Source organism: Palaemon carinicauda, chromosome 26, assembly GCF_036898095.1.
Source record: "Palaemon carinicauda isolate YSFRI2023 chromosome 26, ASM3689809v2, whole genome shotgun sequence".
NCBI lineage: Eukaryota > Metazoa > Arthropoda > Malacostraca > Decapoda > Palaemonidae > Palaemon > Palaemon carinicauda.
This window is the reverse complement of record NC_090750.1, coordinates 87,862,185-87,887,417: the sequence shown is the minus strand read 5'-3', so window position 1 is coordinate 87,887,417 and position 25,233 is coordinate 87,862,185. Positions and strand designations below refer to the sequence as shown.

The window sequence follows — 25,233 nt, the reverse complement described above, 5'->3', positions numbered from 1 at the left end:
GAGCTAGAGGCTTTTCGAAGGAGGCAGCCAGTGCGATTGCTAGAGCAAGGAGAGCATCCACCATTAGAGTCTACCAATCGAAGTGGGAAGTCTTCCGAGACTGGTGCAAGTCAGTTTCTGTATCCTCGACCAGTACCTCTGTAGCTCAAATAGCTGATTTTCTCTTATACCTGAGAAAAGGACGATCCCTTTCAGCTCCCACTATCAAGGGCTACAGAAGCATGTTGGCATCGGTCTTCCGGCATAGAGGCTTAGATCTTTCCAACAATAAAGATCTTCAAGACCTCCTTAAGTCTTTTGAGACCACCAAGGAGCGTCGTTTGGCTACCCCTGGTTGGAATTTAGACGTGGTACTAAGATTCCTCATGTCAGACAGGTTTGAGCCGCTACAATCAGCCTCCCTGAAAGATCTCACTCTAAAGACTCTTTTCCTGGTATGCTTAGCCTCAGCTAAAAGAGTCAGTGAGATTCATGCCTTCAGCAAGAACATCGGATTTTCGTCAGAAAAAGCCACCTGTTCGCTACAACTTGGTTTTCTAGCCAAAAATGAGCTGCCTTCTCGGCCTTGGCCTAAATCTTTCGATATTCCCAGCTTATCGGAGATTGTAGGTAATGAACTAGAAAGAGTCTTATGCCCTGTGAGAGCTCTTAAGTTCTATTCAAAGCGTACCAAACCTTTACGAGGCCAATCTGAAGCTTTATGGTGTTCAGTTAAGAAACCATCTTTGCCGATGTCAAAGAATGCTTTATCGTACTTTATCAGACTGTTAATACGAGAAGCTCATTCACATCTGAGTGAGGAAGACCGAGCTTTGCTTAAGGTGAAGACGCACGAAGTTAGAGCTGTTGCAACTTCCGTGGCCTTTAAGCAAAATAGATCTCTGCGAAGTATAATGGACGCAACCTATAGGAGAAGCAAGTCAGTGTTCGCGTCTTTTTATCTAAAAGATGTCCAGTCTCTTTACGAGGACTGCTACACACTGGGACCATTCGTAGCAGCGAGTGCAGTAGTGGGTGAGGGCTCAACCACTACAATTCCCTAATTCCATATCCTTTTAATCTTTCTCTTGAAATGTTTTTAATGTTGTTTTTATGGGTTGTCCGGAAGGCTAAGAAGCCTTTCGCATCCTGGTTGATTTGGCGGGTGGTCAAAGTCATTTCTTGAGAGTGCCTAGATTAGGGGTTTGATGAGGTCCTGTTGTATGGGTTGCAACCCTTGATACTTCAGCTCCTAGGGGTCGATCAGCATCCTAAGAGGATCGCGAGGCTCCGTAAGGAAGACGTACTTATAAGGCAGAGTAATCGTTCAAGTCGACTTCCTTACCAGGTACCTATTTATTTTGTTTTTGTTATTTTGATAACTTCTAAAATGAAATAAAAACTCTTAGCTCATAAAATGTAAACATATATTACTGGTCTCTACCCACCATCCTGGGTGTGAATCAGCTATATAATCACCGGCTAAGTTAAATATTTAAAAATGATATTTTAATTATAAAATAAATTTTTGAATATACTTACCCGGTGAATATATAAATTAAATGACCCTCCCTTCCTCCCCAATAGAGACGCAGTGGGACGAGGAGAAAATTGAGTCTTTGTTTACATAGAGCTTGGTATCTGGCCGACAGATGGCGCTGTTGGGCACACCCGCAACCTGTATAGCGATCGCTGGCGAGTTTTTTCTGTACAGTTTGTCTGTCGAGCAACAGAGTTGCAGCTATATATTCACCGGGTAAGTATATTCAAAAATTTATTTTATAATTAAAATATCATTTTCGCCCTGTGAAGTGCAAGGTACTCCATTGAGTGATAATAATTATGTAGGTGGAGCTGATAGAGTTGGGTGGTTGTGCCATAGAGGTAATTCTCTCAGCACCTCAACAAGAGCATAATTAGATCATGATACCATTAATCATGCAGTCACCTGGGAGCCACCTGGGTAGTACTGAGACCAATGTCATCCAAAATCCAATGATTGATTGGCAAATCAGGGAGAAGGGAGGAAGGTAAATATGTCTAGGTTGTCCCAAAGGTGTTGAAAAACCTCCTACCATGCCTCCTGAGGGTCTGTAACGAGGAAGTAGAACACCACGAGTTTCCTGTTCAGTTATCTGATGAACAAGTCAATCACTTGTGATCCCCAAGTGAGCAATTAGCCTTTCTGTCATCCAAGGATGCAGAGACTACTCTTAAACTTCAACTTGCCCCTGGAAATTGAGCATTATTCTTCCCAGTGATGAACCACACAGACAACTCTACAGTATCGCGTTGTCAACTGCCCAGATGGGCGCCTGATTTATCAACTCACAAAAACCGTATCGGGCAGTGAGCTTGCTAGCTTCATGAGTACTGATCTCTCTGTTGTCGAGAACCTGGACACTGATTAAGCACACATGTTAGGGCAGCATGCTGCTTGCAAGAACAGTTCTGGGTGGTCTTCTGTTCCAACTTATTAGCACATGACTGTCCACATGGAGAAGGAACAGATGACAAGTGATTTTGTTCCTGCACTCATGAGCACGTGGGAATATCCATGATGACCTGGGGGCTACAAGTAGTACGATCACGCCGTTACCAATCATTATGGGAATGATCGCCACATAGTGAAAGATCTTGCTGTGAACGATGATAGGATCAATCACATGGGGAGTGATCCCGAAGAGATCAATCATAAGGAAACTATCATAGTGATATGACGGAACGTCTAGTTGCTCATAAGAATAAGGAGATCAATGGCCAGTGTCTCTTGCCTCACCATGAGCTTACCTTTCCCCTTTTAGAACCAAATTATCCATAGGAAGAGAAAACTGAGGAGAAGTAAGGGGAGATGGGTGGCACCCTTCATCTAGACCAATGGTGCACATGCTCGGCTCATTGGAAGACCGTGCACAGGTAGCAGGTGTATGAACACCTATAGGGCATACTGTACTAAGGCCGGCCATACACTATCATGTACACCTGACAGGTACGCCTGTCAGGTATACCTGATACCTGAGGAGCACACACGCTCTTCATGCATACCTGTCAAGTTTGTCAGTTTGCCATGGATACTCGAGAAGAGTTGTACTTTCTCTCCTTATTATCTGTAGTTTGTTCCAACACGAATACTTACCTCGAACTACTTTCTTTAGGAGTTACTGGTAATCTCCTCTCTACCGACCAGAGTTTTGCGTAGGTTACCCCCCATCCCGCTTTCTAAGGAGGCCTACCCCCGGCATTAAGGAATGTGCCCCGAGGGTAGGCTCAACGTAGGTCGCTGCCCGGCTGGGTCAGACTCATCATTAAGTTCTCTGGTCGCGCGGTGTGAACACCTCGCTCTTGTTCTCTATCGATCCTTTGTGTGCGTTCTAGTGCCCCACGTGTTCCCAGCGTGGTAACTTGCGTTTTCCAGTGTACTTTTCCCGGGTATTCCTGTGCGTTCACCTTCCACACGTGTGCTTACCCAGTGTTTTCATTGATTCCCTTCGTGCTTGTGTCGTGCGTTGTGTGCATTATGGAGCAAATCCGCCGTTGTCCTGGGCCTAGAGCCGGAAAATCGTGTGGAGCGTTCCTCTCCAAGCCTGAAGTGGATCCTCACTCCCTTTGTTCCTCCTGTAGGGGAAGGGTTTGCTCGTCAGCAGATACGTGCCCCGAGTGTGTAGACTGGAGCGATATCCAGTGGGTACATTACGGTACCAAAAAGAGAAAATCAGCGAAACGTTCCCCCAGGAAAGCTAGTTTGTCACTACCATCACCCAGTGAGCGGTCCGACGGGGCCTCGGTTTCACCGTCCCCTACACAGAGTAGGGGACGAGGTAAGTCTAGTGTGGAAAATGAACAAGGCGTCCTTTCCCAGGAGCCCAGTGTAAGTGCAGTGCCAATTGCGGGCCCCTCTAGGGCTAGTGAAGGACCCAGTAGTGCGTCCGGAGAGTCGGCCCTTGTGCTCGGGGGGCACGCTTCCTCCGATGACCCCTTGTGGGGTAGTAACGCGGTGTTGGTATCTCCGCCGCCCTCGTGGGCCTGTGCTTCTGGATCGTGGTTAGGGGGAGACAACCGGAAGAAAGTTCGACCTTCGGGTAACGATGCCTTCGGTTGGAGGCTCCCGAAGACGCCGGGTAGTTCACCCCTAAGGATGGATGTGACCCTGGATCCCTGGCTCCCTGGCATGGAACGTTTTGAGTCGTTCCCGACCCTCCCCACGGAAGTCCCCGAAGACTTCCTCCAGCCCTCGACCTCTGGCGTTCAACGCCCGAAGAAGTCCCCCGCAGTCCCCGCTACCAGCCGACACGCGATGAACACAGTGTCGTCGGGTTCATCGGACGTCTATTCCTCGTCAGAGGAAGAGGTCAGGGTAAAACACCGTCGTCGGAGGGAGCGGTCCAGGAGCGAACGTTCCCGTTCGAGGTCGCGTTCCCGGTATAGCAGGAAGCGCTCCCGCTCCCCAGGCCGTAAGTATAGGAGTAGTAGATCTCTCGGTGGTGCCTGGATCTACGTATCTCGGGACTCAAAGGTGCTTTGTTCCCCGGACCGCCGGTCCAGTGAGCGGTCGCCAAGGCTGCCGTCCTGTCAAGCACAGCCTTGACCCTCGCGACCTAGCCCGCAGGAAAGACCTCTCTAGAAGGCATAAGTCCTCGAAGCCTCCGGTTCACCCCGCCCAGTGGGGGGAAACGCGCTTCTCGTCAGGCGGCCTGGCCGAACCAGCCCAGCTGGTGCGGCCTTCGGGTCGGAAGGAACGGTTCCCGCTGTCGGGTCAGCCCACGGGAACCGCGTCCTCGGCACCCAGAGCCCTAGGGCGGACGAGAGTTCCCGCTGAACCATCGTTGCCTTTATTATCCCAGGCCCCTGGTGCGGACATACCCGCGGATGAGGTCCAGTACCTCGGCAGGACGGCGCCCCTGGCCCCAAGAGCTAGACGTCCAGTCGGCGTCTTAGTCAAGGCGTCTCAGACGATAGAGCCTCTTCGGCCCCAGTCTGTTTCTCGCCAGCAGAAGCCTCCATGATGGAGGAAATGTCGAGGGACTTAGTAAACGTCTCCTCTTGGCTGGACTGGTGGGCTTCCACTTTGGTAGGTGTACAAGCCTCCTTCGACCCCGAGGACCCTGACCAGCAAGGCCTACTGAGGGACCTCATTACCTCCGGGGGTAAAACCCTTAAGTTTTTGACATATCAGTCTCTCGCACTAACAGCTAACTGGGTGCTCCGCAAGCGAGACACTGTTCTGACGAAGGTGTCTCGAAAGGTACCAGACAGGGAGGCGCGAGCCATTCGCTGCTTACCCCTGTGGGGAGAGTCTTTATTTCCTCTGAAGGAACTAGAGGCCATAATGGAGAAGGTCTCGAAAAAGAAGAAGGCTAACGTCCCCAGACCTACGACTTCTAGGAGACCGCCCTACAAGAGGTCCGTCTCGGATAGTGCCGCGACGCCCCAAGCCTCTACCAGCACTACGAGGAGAGAGGCCCCCTCTTCCTCCTGGTCCGCAACGTCTCACCCCCACCGCAGGGGAGCTCCAGCGCCCTCAAGCTCCTTCAGGTCGGGTTACTCCGCCTCTAGGAGAGGCAGATCAGGCCGCCCCTCTAGAAGAAGATAGAGTGGGAGGCCCCCTATCCCCGCCCAAGCCTCGGGTTGGGGGATGCCTCAGACGTCATTGGCAAGCATGGAAGGCTCAAGGAGCAGAGCCTTGGACAGTGTCCGTACTAAAGGAGGGCTACAGACTTCCGTTCCTAACGGAACCACCCCCTCTTATTCTAGCCAACCGGACAGAATGGCTAGCTCCCAAAGACCCGTTAAAGAGGACCGCCCTTCAAGAGGAGGTATCCTCCATGTTAGAGAAGGGCGCCATGGAAGAAGTTCTTCTCCCAGGGCCAGGTTTCTACAGTCGCCTGTTCCTGGTGGAGAAAGCGACCAGGGAGTGGAGACCGGTTATAGATCTGTCAGCTCTCAACAAGTTCGTCAAGAAGACGGACTTCAAAATGGACACTCCGAAGTCAGTCCTGCTGTCCTTGAGGGAGAAAGATTATATGATGACCATCGACCTCAAGGACGCATACTTCCAAATTCCGGTCCACCCCTCGAGTCGAAAGTTCCTCCGGGTGAAATGGGGTTCCCAGATCCTGCAATTCAGGACCCTTTGCTTCGGTCTGTCAACAGCGCCCCAGGTGTTCACGAGTGTCTTCACGACTGTCTCAGTGTGGGCTCACGAACGAGGCATTCGCCTTATCAGATACCTGGACGACTGGTTGCTTCTTTCCGCCTCAAAGGTCCTCTTGGAGGAACAAGGGAGGAGTCTCCTTCAATTTTGCAAGGATCTGGGGATCGTAATCAACCCGAAGAAGTCAAATCTATCCCCATCCACCAGAATAAACTACTTGGGAATGACATTAGACACCATTCGGGGAAAAGTTTTCCCTTCGGAGGACAGGATAAGAAACCTCAGACACATTATTCAGCCGTTCCTGTCAGAACACCCCAGGAGTGCGAAAGACTGGCAGAGGCTGATAGGTCACCTGGTCTCATTGGAGAAACTAGTTCCCCAAAGGAGGGTAAGGCTCAGATCCATCCAATGGAATCTCAAGAACCTCTGGTGCCAGACGGATTCACAGCAGGTGCTAATCCCAGTCCTTCCAAACACGAGACCCTCCCTGGAATGGTGGCATTGCCAGTCGAACTCACTCAAGGGGATGCACTTCGGGACCGGCCCTCCCGAGTTACTACTGTTCACAGACGCCTCCAACCAGGGATGGGGAGCCCATCTCCTCGACGAAACGGCACGAGGGACCTGGTTGGAAGGGGAGAGGCAACTCCACATCAATGTCCTGGAGTTGAAAGCAGTCCAGAAGGCGTGCCTACACTTCGCAAGTCTGCTAAAGGGAAACACCGGGGCGCTGATGTGCGACAACGCCACGGTAGTGGCATACATAAAGAAACAGGGAGGCTTGAAATCGAAGGAGTTGTGCGATCTCACCATAGAGATTCTAGATTGGGCAGAAGAAAATCAAGTGGTGATGTTACCAAGGTTCATTCCCGGGAAGAAAAACGTTCTGGCCGACGGCCTCAGCAGAATGGGCCAGATAGTAGGGACAGAATGGTCCCTTCTCCCAGAAGTAGCCAAGCTCATCATTCAACGCTGGGGTTCCCCGGTGATGGACCTCTTTGCAACAAAACTCAACGCCCAACTCCCAGTCTATTGCTCCCCTGTACCAGACCCGAAAGCAGCCTTAGAAGACGCCTTTCAGCACAAGTGGGACAATCTGGATGTGTACGCCTTTCCCCCTTTCACGTTGATAAGACAAGTGCTCAACAGAGTAAGGTCAGCCAGAAACCTAAAGATGACTTTGGTAGCGCCTTGGTGGCCGGAGAGAGAGTGGTTCGCGGACCTAAAAGACCTATCGAGTCAACCGCCGTGGCCTCTGCCCGCCAGGTCAGACCTTCTGCACCAGCCTCACTTTCTCAGGCTCCACGACAACCCACTCTCCTTATGTCTTCACGCCTGGAGACTATCGAGCGGCTCCTGAGGAAAGAAGGATATTCTTCCTCCACGGCTAAGAGAATGTCTCTATACCTGAGAAAGTCGTCAGCCGCGGTCTACCAGGCAAAATGGGCCTCCTTCACGAAGTGGTGCTCTGAGAGGCACATTAGACCTCTTAAGGCCTCTGTCCCAGACATAGCAGATTTTCTGGTGTTTCTTAGGGACAAGGTGGGAATGTCAATTCCAGCCATAAAAGGAGTTCGAGCCACCTTAGGCCAAGTCTTCCTCCTGAAGGGCATCGACCTGGGGGCCTCGAGACACATAGCGATGCTTGTCAAGAGTTTCGAGCAGTCCTGCCCCCACAGGCGAGTAGGGTGCCCCAGTGGGACTTAGCCAAGGTCCTGAAGATGTTGTGTCATCCCCCCTTCGAACCCTTGAAGGATATCGTAGACAGAGATCTCACCCTCAAGGCCGTCTTCTTGCTGGCCTTGGCGTCCGCTAAGAGAGTGGGAGAGATCCATGGTCTATCATACGACGTTTCTCATTCAAAGGGGTGGAAAGAAGTATCCTTCAAGTTCGTGCCTTCTTTTGTGGCCAAGACTCAGAACCCAGCAGTCTGGGACCCGAAGTTTGAGGGTTTCTCAATTCCTGCCATCCCTAAGACAGGCAATGCAGAAGATTTAAAATTATGCCCTGTCCGAACAATTAGGAAATACCTGGAAAGAACAGCGCATCTCCGACCAGGCATCAAGAGCCTCTTCGTTTCCACAGGTATTAATAAGAAACAAGTTTCCAAGAACACCATTTCCTTCTGGTTGAGACAAGTTATCGCCAGAACCTACAAGGAAGATGGCATAGCAGTGCCAGGTACCCCCCCGGCCTCATGACATCAGGGGCCTGAGCACCTCCTTAGCCTTTGAGAAAAACATGGCAGTGGGGCAAATCCTGCGAGCAGGTACTTGGTCGAACCAGTCAACCTTTACTGCCCATTACCTCAAGGACTACTCGAGGAAATCCTTAGACGGGTTCTCCATTGGAACAGTCATCTCCGCCCTCCAAGCGGTGTAACGGTAAAAACCCCAGGCGCGATCAAGACTAGCAACCGGTAGGCACAAGTGCGGTTTCCCACCTCCTACCCAGTTGCTTACTTGCCTCTTCGGGGAATACCGACTGATACCATAGGATAACACATTCTTCACGACTACGCTCCTGGAAGGAACGTCAAAAGAAGTTTTTTCAAAGGGTGAGTACTTAGACACTAACGTGAATTTCTGTGTAGTTACCCTCGCATCCGCTTTCTAGTAGGTCCCGTTATCCCTAGGCCTCTTGGCCTCCACGTCCCGGGTCAGGGGGTCAGAATAGCACTCCCGCCTCCTAAAGTGTAAGTCTCCTAAAGAAAGTAGTTCGAGGTAAGTATTCGTGTTGGAACAAATCAAAAATTTTAAGTAATTTTTATTTTTCCTAACATACTTACCGAGAACTACTTTCGGGTAATGGCCCTCCCTTCCTTCCCCGAGTGCCTCTCTTCCCTTGCTAGCATTGTGCTAATCCAATAGAACTTAATGATGAGTCTGACCCAGCCGGGCAGCGACCTACGTTGAGCCTACCCTCGGGGCACATTCCTTAATGCTGGGGGTAGGCCTCCTTAGAAAGCGGGGTGGGGGGTAACCTACACAAAACTCTGGTCGGTAGAGAGATTACCAGTAACTCCTAAAGAAAGTAGTTCTCGGTAAGTATGTTAGGAAAAATAAAAATTACTTAAAATTTTTTATTTTTGTGAAATATTAAAAACAGACGGAAGAAACGCAAACAACGGTGTAAGAAATGGCTGCAAAGAAGAAACAAATTTACCCGTATCAATCTTCTTAATGAATTGAAATATGAACCATCTGATTATAACAATTTTCTGCGCATGAATGAATCAGTGTACAACAAGTTGCAGTCACTTAGTTCTCCCTTGATTAAAGCTGTACAGTAACCAAAAAAATTTAAACTGTCCACATCAAAGGATTGTTAATAACTGAGAGACCTGTTCAGGTACACCTCATGAAACCGCCACACACACATCAAGTTTACTCGCCTGTCAGGCAGAACTGATCGATTTTTCATCAGTTGTCAGGTCCCCTGAAAGGCTAGTTTTTCCCGCCATACACTATCAGGTATACCTGACAGGCGTAACTGTTGAGGCGTACCTGTCGTGTGTACATGATAGTGTATGGCCGGCCTTAGACACCTTCCCAAAATGAGTTGGTGTCCAATACCACACTATCTTTGTCTCACTTAGGTTAGGAGATATCAGTCAGAGTGTCAGATTGGTCTTCTTTGTCTTCAAAGAATTTTTCATCTTCCTCCTCTTCGGTATGGAAGCAGCAGAGTCAGAAAGATCAACCAAAGACGATGTGGAGGAAGAACTGGAAGAGGATGAGGAGTGCACATGCTTCTACTTAGGCTATTTTTCAGGGTTAAGGTCTTGAAGACCAAGAACAAAGATCCCGCAAAGTGGAGATGACACATGAGCTTCTCCTATATCATAAAAACCACATCAACAGTTTCCATGTCGACCAGTGCCTCAACAGGTGGAGTAGGAGACTGGAAAGACACAGCAAAGAAGCATCAGGTCATGGCAGCTACCAAAACCTTGAGATGCTTTCTCATCGACGGAGCACCAGTGATGCCCAAGGCAGGCCACAACTTCCTCAGGTCCAGGGTATCATCAGTCAGTACAGCAATAAGTGTGTTTTGAGGTAAAAGCAGAGGAGTATTGCCTTCACAAGTGAAAGGGGATATTTCTGCTTTCCCTGAAAATGCCCCGAGAGCAAGTTGAGGTCTTTTCCTCCCCCACAGACTCCTACAGAGAACCCATTCCTAGAGAAATCAAAGGGAGACACAACAGGTCGAGCAGCGCCAGAAGAAAAGGAGCTATAGAGCTTCTTCAGCATCATCTTAGGCATCTCCAGCTGATACCAAAAAATCTTTTTGAAGAACTCCACCCACTGCAGGTGGTGGATGTGAATATTCATGCCCTTGGCTAAAAGTACAAAAAAAGGGGAGGGTCAACGGTAGATTTTGACATAAACCTGCCACATTTAATTCCTGAATTACCCAGACACAGTACATATCACTGTATTTTTCCATTCGCTTCAAAGCAAAAAAGAAAAGGTTTGATACATCCAGGATTGAGGAGGCAGTAAGAGTATATCTCAGTTTGTGGCCAAAGTCAAAAGAGCGTGTCTTGCTGAGTGACAGGTGGGCGGGCTTAAAACTTTTCAAGTTGCTCATACTCTTAGTAAAGGACATTGGTTTGTATTTGTGTAGGAACAAATTCCAAATTTTAAAAGTACTGTAAATAGTATTTTTCTACTACAATATACAAACAAGTTATTTTAAGTTGAACTTTCCACTTCAACTTCCCCACATATCTTAGGCCTGAGGGTCAAAGTGGAAGGGGCTTTCCCATCACCTGTCAGTAATTATAAATACAGTACCAAGGTAGATTTTAACAGCTGTTCAAGCTCTGTTGAAATCATACTCCCATTAAATGACTCAGGTTTGTATAGTTATGACAAATACAAATTACTTTTAAAATTTGTGATATTTTCTTCTTTATATTAAGCTATTTATCATAACCCAATAGGTTCCGAGAAGAAACAAGACATCAATCATTGCTTTTTACTTCTATATGCCCATGAACTCTTAGCTAAAAACTTTCACATTATCATTCATGCACAGAGGGATATTAAGTCAGTCAGATAGATTTTATTGCTTCCAATATGGTACAACTTGATCACTGCACCCCTAGGAAGTGTACAGTAAATGGTTTGGGATTATAATTCTCTGAATCATAAGGCAGAGGAGCCCTTGTTGTAGGGTTGTGAAATCCTAGGAGGAGTAAATGCTGTATCCCAAGACAGAGGAGTGGCAAATTGATAGTGGAACCTTTAGTGGGAAGAAATGCCTCAAAAATGGTAGAAGTCTCTCTTCGCCAGAGGCCAATTATAATCACATTTTTACCCATGTGAAATATAAGGGAATTGAAAACATTCTCACCATCTTATATTGTTTGTAATTCATTAAATGGCTTTGGCTTGAGTTTGTATGCATGTATTTATGTATATTGTATTATACAGAATTATCTTTTATGTTAACCTTTGCAGACAGAAGTTGTTGAACTCAGTGATGGTGAGGAAGCTGAAAGCACCGTGGATAGAGAGGTGAAGGTCAACTTGGAAGGAGATATTGGGGAAATAGCAATACCAGAGGAAGAGACTGTACAAATAAAGGAAGAGAAAGAAGAAGAAGTAGAAGAAGATGAGAGAATGGAGGAAAAGGAAGAGGTGGAAGACGAAGCTTCTGAAGAGGAAGTGGCAGAACACCCAACTATGCCCCCAGAAGTCAGGAGAAGTCACCGACTTGCCGAGTCCGATAGTGAGTCGGAGGGCGAGGTGGACGAGAATGAACTGGCTTCACGACGTCTTAATATTCGCCGAAGGGCTCTACAGAAAATTCAACAAGAGGAGGAGGTAAGTTTCTTAATGAAATTTACAGTCTTATTGATTGATTGATTTGAAGTTCTCTGGCATCTTGACATCGAAGGTCATTGACGCCGATTACAGTCGTATTAAAACCAGAAAAACTACTTGAATACTTTGAGAATAATTTTGTGTGATATATAATATATGTAATTATGTAAGGATATAATTTAATACAATGTATATAATGTATATATTTAATATAGTGTATATAATGTACAATTTCTTGAAATACACAGCTATTGCATTTTTTATCAAAAACAATAATGGTTGCATTATGATACAATGAGGAATGAAGTGGCATTGAAATTAAGGTATCCACCGATGACACATGTTTTTTCTACCTTCTGCATCTATTATTATTTTTGTTTGTTTAGATTTTAGGTAAAGAAGATGAAGGGAGTGAAGAATCATCTGAAGAAGAGAGTTCTGAGTACTCAGAAGAAAGCGACTCTGAAGAGGAAGGACCTAGACTGAAGCCAGTTTTTGTCAGGAAGAAAGACAGGGTTACGATTCATCAAAAAGAGCAACAACAAGTCAAAGTTAAACAGGTAAATTTATCTAATAAAATTTGAAGTATCCGTAAGATATGGGTGATAACAAATGCTTCTATCCCAAAACACATGTAACAAAGTAACAAAGCAGTACAGTACTATGTTTGCCTGTTGTATGGAGCACAAACACTGGTAGTACAGGTGTTAGTACATTTTAATAATCAATTATGAGTTTGCAATTAAGTGATAGGACACAAGATATATACATTATTTTCAAAATGATACAGGAGAGAAAAGATTAAAAAGATTTTTTATACTTGCTCTGTCCAATAAAATTGGTGTATGTAAAGATATATAGGACCATTTAATCTGGCCACTGAAACTTGTGGGTAGCCAATTATGGATTATTGGCTCACAGAATGTTTTCCATAAAATTCAAGAGGTAAGCCATTTCTGAACAAAGCTAAAAGCGTGAATAATACATTGTTATTACTAGACAATCCTATCTGCTGATCCTGCACTAAAGGATTCCAATATCACTTTAATTGTAAAGCTGCCCCCAAGTCTCCCTTCTTTCTTTATTTCATGGCCAAATCATTCTTAAAATTACTGATATTTAGGTTACTAGGCACAGAAATATAATCTCCCATATTTATATTTACTTTAATTTTCAGCAAGAAGTAGACAACCGACGTCGAGTAGAGGAGAGAAGGAGAGAGACGCTGCGTTTGATTGAGCAGGAAAACAGAAATGCTGCTAACATGCGCAATAACTTAGTGGATAATGATCCAATGAATACAATTAATACTGACGATGAAGCTGATGATGCGGAGTACGAGTTGTGGAAGCTAAGGGAGTTAAGAAGATTGAAGAGAGACAAGGTATGTTTATTTGTATATTTTTAAGAAAATATTCTCATCAGAACATTTTTCCTTTTACTTCCCCTCCAGAAAGAATATTAGTCTGCTAGCTTTCCTTCCACACACATTACTGTGATTCCTGTTTCCTTATCTTACAATCAATTGTCATATTTAACCACAAACACTTAATGAATCAACTATTTCCTTTCTTTTATCCTGTGTTAACATTTAAAGTTCCATTTTTGTATTTTATATTTCTATCATAATCTTATGTTTCCTCAATTTTACCTATTCTCAACTTTCTTCTCTTGTAAAGCCTTTTAAGATTTTTATGCTAGTATCTTAATTTCTTCTGATCAGCACAGTATCCTCTGAGCATGGAGACTCAACACACCCTTGTCTCGGACCCAGTCACTCCTGCATACGCACTCATAACAAGCCTCACTCCCTTCATAAAGAATTTATTGTTCTCAACAACTCATCCTCTATACCATATGCTCTTAATACCGTACACATTACCTCTATTGATTTTATAAATTTTTAAGTAACTCCTCATATGTTACTAAGCTTTTATCTTACACTCTAAGAATCTTACAAAACTGTTGATTTATAAATTATTCTCAAACCCTCTTCCTTGTTATAACTCCCACTGATCTTTACCTTTGAATCTAGTTTTTAAATTAAAATCCCATTTTACTGTAAATCTTCCATGGTATACAGTACCCTACTGTACTAAGTAATGTTGCTTGTCTATGATTCTCCTAGTCACATCTGTCACCCAAACTGTTACATAGTACAGTACTCCCTTGGCTATTGTGGGTGTTCCATTCTAAGAAATCGCCAAATATGACTATTTTAAGCTTTTATAAGACTAAAAATTACTAGTTTTAACAAACAATAATTAAATTATAAAAATATAAAACTTATCTGCCGTCAGAAACCAGTGCTTTAAAGAGGAATCCGTTATATAGATTTATGTATACATTTATAAATCTGCAATGTACTGAGGAAGCAATAGATGAACTGCAATATGGCAAAGAATTACTGTATTACTCTTAATGCATACTTATGGAACTTTCCATCATCCAGATATTACTTAAAAACTGGTCTTCTATTTAATCACTTTCTTTTTCATACAGCAATATTCCAATCTTAATTTCCTAATCAAAATAATAATGTATGCCTTTCTTAGTACAATGAGTAACTTTTATGCCCCTATAATACTTTATCTATTTTATATTACCTATAATTTTTGGTTTCCTGTTTGGTGCCTTTGGATAAAATGGAAATTTATTTTCCAACGATTCTCACATTTTCCCCCAATTACATCGTGTTCAATTCATGGTTTTTAGGAATATTAACATCCATCTTTCCTCACTCAAGACTCTTTAGAGTTGTTTCTAATTATTGGATTGTGTATGATAAAAAAAATTTTGTTTCTTCTTCTTTGTCTACATCTTTTCCCACTTCTATGTGGGGTCAATGTTTCTGGTCAGCTTTCTCCATCTACCTCTGTCCCACACCTCATCACCGGTTAATCCCTTTGATCGAAGGTCATCCTTGATACAGTCCATCCACCTTCGCTTTGGTCTCCCTCTCCTTCTCGTTCCCCGTACCTCCATTTCCACCACTCTCCTCCCAATATACTGCACATCTCTTCTCATGACATGACCATACCACCTCAGTCTACTTTCTTGGATCATATCTGATAGTTTTCTAACTCCTGTGGTACCTCTAATTACCTCATTCCGTATCTTATCTCTTCTTGTCACCCCACACATCCATCTCAACATTCTCATCTTTGCCACATCCATCTTCTCTTCTGTCTATGATAAAAAAAATTTTTGTTTATAGAGATGTTATATTTTATAAGGATCTGTTTATATAGTACAGCTATTTTCTTGTGCTTCAGTTTGCTTATCAGGTTATTAAAAAAGATACAGTCAAGCAGTTTAGTATTTTTTCAATGATGTTTTATGCAATTGAATAAAAAGACTAGAAACAATCTATTGGCATTTTTTATTGCTAAAATATGTGTTTCAGGAGGAACGTGAAGCAGCAGAGAAAGACCATGAAGAGGTTGATAAGCTGAGAAATATGACTGAAGAGGAAAGAAGAATAGAGCTACGTAACAATCCCAAGGTGATACAAAGAGCAATTTTAATATCTGTAGCTTAAAATAACACAGGGGGTTTTGAGAGTGTGGCTCTACATGATTTTAGTATTATTGGAAAACTTTTTGGGTTTTATCAAAATCTCTCTTCCTTTGTGTGGTATATTGTGCTTCAGATCATTATAAACATAAACTTTTCTTCTGGGATTTGTAAGCCTTATACCTTGAGGTTTTTTTATAATTTTTTTTTAAAGAACTATCATTACATTACTTGAGAACTATCAATCAATACAATTTGAAGATGGTATATACCACATGTCATATTTGTAATATATTTTATGATACTACATACAAAACCATCTTATATAGAGTAATTTTGTCACAAATGTTCATATTTTAATTGCTTTTAAATATCTTTTCAGATGATAACTAATAAAGCCATCAAAGGGAAGTACAAGTTCTTACAAAAGTACTATCACAGAGGATCCTTCTTCTTGGACAATGAAGAGGAAGTTCTTAAACGTGACTTCTCTGGTGCAACACTTGAAGATCACTTTGATAAGACTATTCTTCCAAAGGTATGTTAAGAAGTGTGCTCAGTTGATTTACCTCTTAAATGTTTAGAATCCTATAAGAAATATTCTCATCAGTAGACAGAAATTGACCTTTGCTTTGTGTGAGCTATAGACATTGTGTTCAGAATCCAGAAATGTTTAATTTTCTTGAGAGAATCAATTCATATATAGTAATTAGGAAAGAATTTTAGAATACTGTGTATTTTTATAAAACTTTTTTTTTTCATACAAATCTATCAATCATATCCATCTACATATATAGCAATCTTAACTGGGTTTTTTTTCAGGCAAACATTTTATGCCAAAAATTAGAATAGACTGGAACATTTCATGTCCCACTTTTTTCCCATGTTTATTTCTTTTTATCAACAAAATTATTAAATTTTTATATATACAGTAATAATAACTAGGACAAAGTAACTAAAAGTTGCTGTTGTAAGCTCTTGAGTACAGCTTTTTAAATAGAAAATCTAGGGGTTGAGGTATAAATAATGGAAATAATTAACTAGTTATTGGTTCTTAAAATTCACTTGAAATAAATAAGGATAAACACAATAGTTATGTTGAACAATTAATATTGAAGATGTAAGCATATTATCACCAATATGTATAGAAAGATTATTCACACATCTGAGGGAGAATATGCCTGCAATGAATGGCTCTGGAGACTAAAGAACCTCCTGAGGCTCTGGTCAGGCATCAAAAGTGACTGGTTTGGCCATTCGTCTGTTGCATATTTTGCTTGTCCTCTTTCCTCCTCAGTCGGACACTTAAAACAATGTCCAGCTAGGTGGTGGCCAGCAGCAAATAAAAAATGTGACTGAATTCGGTATTTCTTGTGGGGCTCATCAAATCTTTTCCTATCTTATGAGATTAAAGATGTTACATGTCCAATCAGGGACCTCTGAAAAGGTCTCCCTATCCTACAGAGCCATGGTGTCTGTATGTGGGTTCAATGAGTATATATGATAACTTGATCCTATTAAAGACTCATTTGCTATCAACGAGAGCTTATTCAATATGGATGATCAGAGGCTAGTTGGCCTCCTCTGTGTGGTCATCTATGCTCCATTAATTTTTGATAGCTATTAATGTTTGCTCTTCAAGTCTCTTGTTCCTGCAAAGCCACTCATGAGGAGACATTACTGAATACAGTGAATTTATTCCCAGTCTTGAAGTAATGAACATGTGTATTGGTTCCTACTTTAAGTGTTTGGAGATGAAGAGGGTGAGGAATATTTATCGGTTCTTCAGTGACAAGCTGAGCTACTTCTCATTTCCTAATGAAAGGGCTTATAAGTAGTCTTATTTTCCAAGAAATTAACCAGATTTTTAAACCACCATTTCATCCTTATGATTGCTTTATGAATCTCCTATACCACTTCAAGTGACCATCAGAACCGCCTCTCTCTGGTTCAGTCTTCCAAAGCGAACATAGCAACAGTAATCTAGTGATACCTTCAACAGGAAGAGTTTTTAAAAAAGGCACCTTGAGATAATTTCACAAAATAAAACTATTTTGGTAATTGTATTTTAGGTTTCCTGGGAAAAGTAAAAGGTACACAGTAAACTGCTACAAGTTAGTGCTGTAAAGGTTGCTGTTGAATGAAAGCTTTGAATTTTTTTTAAGAACTTCCATAAAAAGCTTCGTACTCCTATATCCTATCTTGTACAGTTGGACCTGAATTGTATCATTGAGGATTGTTTATAAAGTAATTGAAGTAGTAGTTCATACCTTCGTACTCTTACAATACAAATGGATTTGTTTCCTTTCTTCCATCGTGCTGCCCAAGCATTGAACTTTTCCTTCAGGTGCAACTGCGGTATTTTTCCCCTGTTGCAGGTGGGTGCTGAATTGCCTCTAAGGTCCCAGTAACAGGCCTTCTGGGAAAAATTCATAAATCCAATCCAGTTAAAGTGGTTTCGTTTTCACCATTTGCTTATGTAGAAGTCTGAGTAAACACGAAATTGACTGAGTTTACCTGTCAATGAGAATGGCATTTAGTTGACCTTTTCTAGTCTGATCCTCTTTGTAATGGTTTAAGTTTTTGAAGGAAAAAAAAGTTGTCAATTTTAGCAATAAAAAGATGTTGATCCTTGGTTTTATAGACTTCAGTTATGACATTATGAACTGGATTTGTCCTTAGATGCAGGAAAGCAACCCCACTGAGTAATTTTCTTCGAAAATAAGTTGTCATTGAGGTATCGTAAGGGAGGATTGATAGAATGTATACAAACCCATTTCTCATAAATGCCCATATATTCAGACACCATATCTTGAAGGATATAGATTCTTCAGTGACTGCCCACCAGTTTTCTGGTAGGAACCAATCCTATCACCTGTGACATCATGCTCAGGTAATTAGGAGATTGACAGGCTACGTGACTTTCGCTTCTCTATAGGACCAAAGTACCTTTACTTCTCATGGTTTAGTTCACCAGCCAGTCTTGATTATAGGGACTTCCTCCCTCCTAAAAAAAGCCTCCTATTAAAGGACAATGGTTTGTATTACTTGTAATAACAAATCCCAAGTTTTTAATAGTAATTTGTGCTTTTTCTAACTAATAAAAACTTGAGTGCTTCAAGTTACACTGCCTGCCTTAACTATCCTGCAAGTCCTAAGTTAAAGGTCAAAATGGTAGTTGCTCTACCTTTTGGGTGGGCAGGGCATACTTGCCACCCAACAGGCAACTATGTTTATCTTGTTAAATGTTTTACAGCCATTCTATAGTAAGGAAAAATACAAATTACTTAGAAATTTGTGATTATGTGGTGATGATTTCACAAATCCCATTTAAACTGCCATACTGTACAGTATATTCAATTCTAACTTGGTTAAAATTGTTTAACCTACAAAACATTTTGAAATGGATTTATGCCTCTGATCTCAGCAGCTGTTTTATGGTTTCAACTAGAGCATTATTAGGAAAGGCTTTACACCTACTCTTAGAATACAGGTGTTATTTAAGATCACTTGTCTGCCTATCTTGGTTAACAGTTAAGGTGTTTATAAAACTAGTATATACTGTAGATTTGTATTTAAATTATATGTAAGTGTTAATTTATTCAGGTGCCTTTCATGACAAAATATTTAAAAATATGATTTTATTTCAGTGGTTTCGTAATGCTATATCATCTAAGTTTCAAAAAGTTTGTCTTATTAATCTTAAAATTAGGGGCATTATTAATCTTAGGATTTATGTTGAACTGTATTTTGGTAGAATTATTTTGCCTTGATGACTTCAAATTCAAAGGAATGTTGTAATTTCTTTCAGGTTATGCAAGTGAAAAACTTTGGCCGTTCAGGTCGCACGAAGTACACGCATTTGGTTGACCAAGACACAACATCGTTTGACTCTCCTTGGGCTTCAGACACACAGATGAATCACAAATTCTTCAACAGCAATGCCGGTGGAATGAAACAGCTATTTGAAAGAACAGCTCTGAAGAAACGCACTGGAACGAGTACTAATAACACAACAACGGTGCGAAAATAGATTTAAGACGTATGTACAAAAAAGAATTAGTTTTTAATAAAGTATATGTAGATCAACCTGTAGAATTAAATTTTATCTTCCTTAGTATGTAAAGAATACCAGAGGTAATGGTGAAGGGAAAGAATAATAATGTATATTTTAGTTTTCTTGGATTGGTCAGTTTTTGGGGATGAATAGTAGTATTGAAATTGCATGTACTTAGTATAGAGGGGTAAGAATTGATACTGAAACTGTTAAAGACAAAATGGTAAGGGGAGGCAATGCCAAAAGAGTGAGGAGGGAATCTGATGTTGAATGTGTTTCAACAGATTGGGAGATATTGAGAATGGTAATTATAGAAGAATCAAACTGAGAACATTAGTTGAAGGCTTTTAAAAAATACTTCTTGAGAGATACGGTAAGTCATTGTGGAGATTGGTAAAGAGCATTACTGTACAGTTTCGTTAGAGGTAGACGTATAGTTAGTGGTCTTTATAATAAGACTTACAGGAAAAGAAGCTGAAGGTAATTAAAAGCTCCTCTTTGAAATTATAGACTTGGAGAAGGCCTTTGATATGTAGTTTTTTGTTATTGAAGAAAATGGAAAATACATGGAAAGCTGGTTAGGTTGGTTCAAATGATGAAAAGAGAAAAAACAAGGACAACAGCAATAATAATTTTGGGCCTCGTCAGAATTGTTTGAAGTTGGAATTGTTTTACACTATGGATTGACTCTTCCTGTTTGTGCTTTGTTATGGATGTAATGAGTGAAGAGACTAGGAATGAAAATCTATCAGAATAATAGTTTCATGATGATCTGGTGATTGTGGTAGAGACTGATGAAAACATTCAGAGAATGGTAAGAGAATGGCAAAACTCTTCGAATCAAGTGTTGTGAAGGAAAATTGTTGGTAAAACTAGAGTTATCCTTCCCATTAAGTATGGAAGAGATACATATTTATACAAGATAAAAGAGCCCTAGATTGAAAACTGGTTGTAAATTTCAATCATTTGTGATCTGCTTTTAAAGGATGGATGGTTTGAAGGTGAGACTGAAAGTATAGTATGATAAAAGCAGCTTGGGAAAAGTGTAGGAAGGTGATAAGAGGGGCAAGTGACTTAAGAATTCAATATTAAACTGAAATTGAAAATCTGGTGTATCAAACCATTGGCAATGTATGATTAAAGATATAACTTTAAGAAGGAATGAGGATCATGAGGTAGAATTTTGGATTAGTGTGTGAGAGACTAGTTAATGAAGAAATAAAAGTGGCAGGGTGGTAAAAATATGAGTCAAGATGGAGATAGTAGGGCTACCTAGTAAGGATGGTTGAGGGGGAGGAAATAAACAAGTGGAATGTCAAGAAGGGGACAAAGGACCAGATGGCAGGATAAAGTGATGGATGATTGTGAGTGGAAGGCTATGGTGGAGGAAGATGCTTTTATTAGAGGTAATCTTAGTTTATGGATATCAGGTGATGAAGAAGAGTTGCTTTACACCAGCCATATTCACCTGTCGTTAAGTAAAGTTGTAGGTGGATTATCGTGAAGAAATTTTATCATCTGAAGCAATTGCTCTTTTTATTTTCTACCCATGCTTTCCCTTCTCATAATGACTAAACAAATTAAGAGCTTTAAAAAGCACTTTGTTCCTTAACTGAAATACAAACCCCGCTATTTACATAGGGTAATTACTTCGGCGTAGCTGAATGACGAGCCATAAGAATTTTAACGAGGGTTTACTACCCCACCGCTAGTTGGGGGGGGGGTAGGCTACCCCTCCCCCTCACACACACAGTGAGTGCTTCACTTTGCTTTTGGCTCGGAGAGACGACAGACCTGTCTGCGCTCTCCTCCGTTTTGACTGCCATAATTTGTTTTGCTTTTTCTTTCAGTGTGTGTTTGAAGTTGGCCTCTATTCTTTCATCATGCGTACGTGCCCTGGACAAGCCGGCCGCTCTTGTGGTACCTTTATGTCGGCCTTGGACACCGATCCTCACTCCTCATGCCCTCAGTGTAGGGGCCAACGGTGTGATAGGACTAACGTATGTATTGAGTGTAGGGAGTGGTCTACCTCCCAGTGGGAGGGGTTTGCCGGGCGCCGCAAGAAGAAGGCTAAAAGGGATCTTTCTCCTTCAGAGGTTTCTTTGAAGAGAGAAAATTCCAAGGCTTCTTCTTCCGTGGCCCTTTCCTCCTCCGAAGCTCCCACTCGATCGGTCTCTTCCGAGAGGCCGGAGAGTGGTAGCGTAGACCGTATTGCTGTTAACCGATCCCAGGGTGCGGGAGAAGTAGTTGCCTCCCATAGCGAGGCAGCTGCCCCTGCTCCCCCGGAGGAGGATATTGATTTTCAATTGTCTGTTAATAATAATGATTTATTACAGCTTTGGGCTTCCTTGGGGCTTCAGGGTTCGCCCTCCAGGGAAGCCCTGTTTGACATGATCAAACTGGGTGCAGCTGTTAAACAATCGTCGACGACAGCAGGGATAGATCCTCTGTTGGTCGTTGATGTTGTTGTAACGGAGGCATCGAGTGTTTCTGCTCAAACACCTGTGCCTGTTGTTGCTGAGGTAGCTGAAGGCTTAGGTTCCCCATCCGAACATCCTTCGAGGGAGGAACTAAGTCCTACGGTCTCTCCTGCCGGTGATTCTCCCCCCCGGGGGAGTCCACTAACAGAGACTCCTCTGCGGAGGCCCTACGAAGGTCAGAGTTCTGATCCAACGGCCCCTCGTGGGCGTATAAGGCGGAAGGCTCATCCTCCCCTTCGCCGTAGAGGCCTTCCTTCTCCTCACAAGGTAGTTAGGAGGCGCCTCTTCGGCTCGTCATCCCCGCAGTCCTCTGCGGAGGAGACAACTCGCCGATCACCGTTCCTGCCAGCTACCACCTTAGACCTTTCCAGGGATCGTTCGCGATCCCCGTCGGAGGATGGTCGTCCTTCGGGACTTTGTATCCAGTCACCCTCCAGACATGCTGACCTGCCATCTCCTTTCAAGGATGATGCGCGCTACGTGCCATCTAAACCTGTCATTGCGCAGGCACCGGTCCCTTCGGGGCAAAAGGGTAATGAGCGCAAAACTGCGCATCAAACCCTTGCGCGCCAGGTTATACCTGCGCGCCCTTCTGCTGTTGCTGCTGATCCTGATTTAGCGCCACTGCGCTCACCTGCACGCGTGCGTGCAAATGTTCCAGTTACGCGCCAGGGTTCCCCTGCGCGCCCACAACCTTCGGCGCACCCATGCCCATCAGCAGTTCCTGAAATAGCGCGCCCGCGCCCACCTGCGCACACGCGCCCGGTAGTTCCTGATAAACGCGCTGTCCAAGAGGCACCTAAGTTAGCGCACAGGTGTCTCTAGACCCCCAACACACTTATATTACTAAGAGTGATGCCCGCCAACCTCGCGCTTTTCCTGTTATAGCGCAAACGCGCTCGCCAACACACCAGCCCGCTTCTACATCACAGCGCGCAGTCCAGGAGGTTCCCAAGATAGCGCACGGGTGTTCACGGGTTCCCCTGGACTCTCTGCTAACTGCGCGCGAGGTTCCAGGTGCGCGCGATGCACGCCCAACCCAACAGCGCACACCTGCACGGTCAGTTCCTGCTGCACGTCCATCGCAACAGCGCACACCTGCACGGTCAGTTCCTGCTGCACGTCCATCGCAACAGCGCACACCTGTGCGCCCACATCCTGATGCGCGCCCACGATCCCCTGCGCACCCTTAAGGCACGAACTCGCCCTCGCGCTATCACCAGGCTGCGCAATCACGCCCACGCCCGGTCGTGACAGACACGCGCCAGCATGCTACTGCGCACTTGCACTCATCAGTAGCCCATCAGCCCACAGCGTGCCTTCGCATCCAGCCTTCTACCCCGCCTCATAAGATAGCCCCTGTGCGCCACACGCCCTCGCCATCTCCTACGCGCGCCCGAGCCCTCAACCTCGCGCGCCCACGCTCACGCGTGCGCGCGCGAGCGAGAATATCCTGCTGCGCATGATTCATTTACGCACGATCCAGAACAGGGCTTTTCACGCGATCACCAGCGTGATCGGCGTACCGATCGCCAACGCGATCACGCCTGAGTTACATCAGGGGTACAGGCGGACAGGTCATCATCGCGCTCCCCTCCCTGCAAGCGCAGAACAGCGCGCTCGCCGGAGGAGGGGAGGTTTCCGAACAGGTCTAGGACTCTTCTTCCTTCATTGCAGATTCTCAACAGGCTAACTCTCATGTGTCGACTCCTCCAAGGGATCGAACGATCCACTTCCCTCCAGAGGGAGTATCTGACAGCGCGACTGTCAGCCAGCAGCCCTGGTTTGGTACCATTGTCAGAGCGCTTATGCAGGCAATGAAGCCTGTGCTTTCTGACTTGGGTCACAAATCAGTGGCAACTTCCTCCCCCCTGAAGAGGAAGAGAGGAGTCCCAGACGTGGTAACTTCTCCAAGGACTATCCTGTCTCCTCGCAAGTCCTTACGTAAGGCTCCTACCCCACCTCAGACTTTCTCTCCCTCCTCTGCAGATGAGTATTACCCATCCTCAGGAGAGCCGGAAGATCATGTCCGTTCCCCCATCGCACCAATGGGGGAAACTCCGCCGCTTCCTAAGAAGTCTCCTCGTATAGAGGCGGCGAAGGCCTTACATCCTTCATTGCTGGAGTCCTGTATCCCTCTTAGGAGGGAGCCGAAGGACTCGAAGACTGTTCCCAAGTCTTCCGCAAGGACCCGACAGGAACCAGATAGACCTTTGGAGAACGTCCGCGAGTCTCCCCAGGAAGAGCCTCTGGGGACGGGAGACTTCGCTGCCAGTCCGTCAGGAGGAGAGCACCAGGAGTCAGAACATGCGTTCTGGCAAGTCCTGACCCTTATGAGGAACCTCATTGGGATTTCAGACCCAGAGATTCCTCCTTGTGAAGGGAAAGATACGGTCCTGGACCGAATCTACGGCACCCAGAAACCCTCTAGGGCCAGTGCAGCTTTGCCCTGGTCTCAGGGGATGAAGAGTGCCAGAGACAAGGTCGAGGGCCAGCTCTCTGAGCTTGCTTCCTCCAATAGATCGTGCCGGTAACAAGCTCCTCCCTCCTCCTCGAGTACATCAGAGGAGGTACTTTGAAATCCTAGAGGAGACTTGTTTGAGTCTTCCAGTACACCATTCGGTGGAAGAACTCACTGGGGGAGTCCCTCTTGAGAGACTCTCCAACCGGCAAGTGTCCTATTCCGCAACTGAGATCCTAAGCCAGGAGAAAGTTGCGAAGTGTGCCATGCTGGCAACTTCGTGGCTGGACATCTGGATGGAATCTCTGGGCATCCTGGTACAGTACATTCTGAGGACCTGTCCAAAGAAAGTACCAGGAAGGCACTGGAGACATTCTTACTCTCAGGCACGCGAACCATTGAGTTACTGGCCCATCAAGTCATGAGCTTGTGGGCCAACACGATTCTCAAGCGTCGGGACGCAGTGGCTGAGAGGTTCCACCAGAAGGTCCCCAGTTCTGATGTTAGCAGGCTCAGACACACTTCCGTTCTCGGTAAGAGCTTGTTTGAGCCAAAGGACGTGGAGCTAGCCGCTGAGAGGTGGAGGAAGTCCAATCAGGATTCCCTCATCCACAAGGCCCTGACATCGAGGCCTTACAAACCTCCAGCAGCTCAGCAACCCCGTCCAGCTAAGGACACTAGGAAGACAACGACAACGGCAGCGAAGCAGAAGGTGTCTAAGCCCTTTCCTGCCAAGGGCAGAAGTGGCAAGA

The 25,233-nt window shown here is 44.4% G+C and overlaps 1 protein-coding gene across 2 annotated transcripts in view; it reads left to right on the top strand.

Moving 5' to 3' along the window:
• The window catches only part of Mfap1 (Microfibril-associated protein 1), a 66,586-nt gene that overhangs the window by 25,627 nt on the left and 15,726 nt on the right, over positions 1 to 25,233 (top strand). The window contains exons 3-8 of one of the 2 annotated variants that reach the window (XM_068349924.1): positions 11,602 to 11,967; positions 12,354 to 12,527; positions 13,145 to 13,351; positions 15,374 to 15,472; positions 15,866 to 16,021; positions 19,295 to 19,525. In XM_068349924.1, the coding sequence (XP_068206025.1) occupies positions 11,602 to 11,967; positions 12,354 to 12,527; positions 13,145 to 13,351; positions 15,374 to 15,472; positions 15,866 to 16,021; positions 19,295 to 19,516 (1,224 nt within the window). In that variant the 3' untranslated portion in view covers positions 19,517 to 19,525. Of the gene's footprint in view, positions 1 to 11,601; positions 11,968 to 12,353; positions 12,528 to 13,144; positions 13,352 to 15,373; positions 15,473 to 15,865; positions 16,022 to 19,294; positions 19,527 to 25,233 lie in introns of those variants that run through there. The other variant, XM_068349925.1, reaches the window with a different exon arrangement.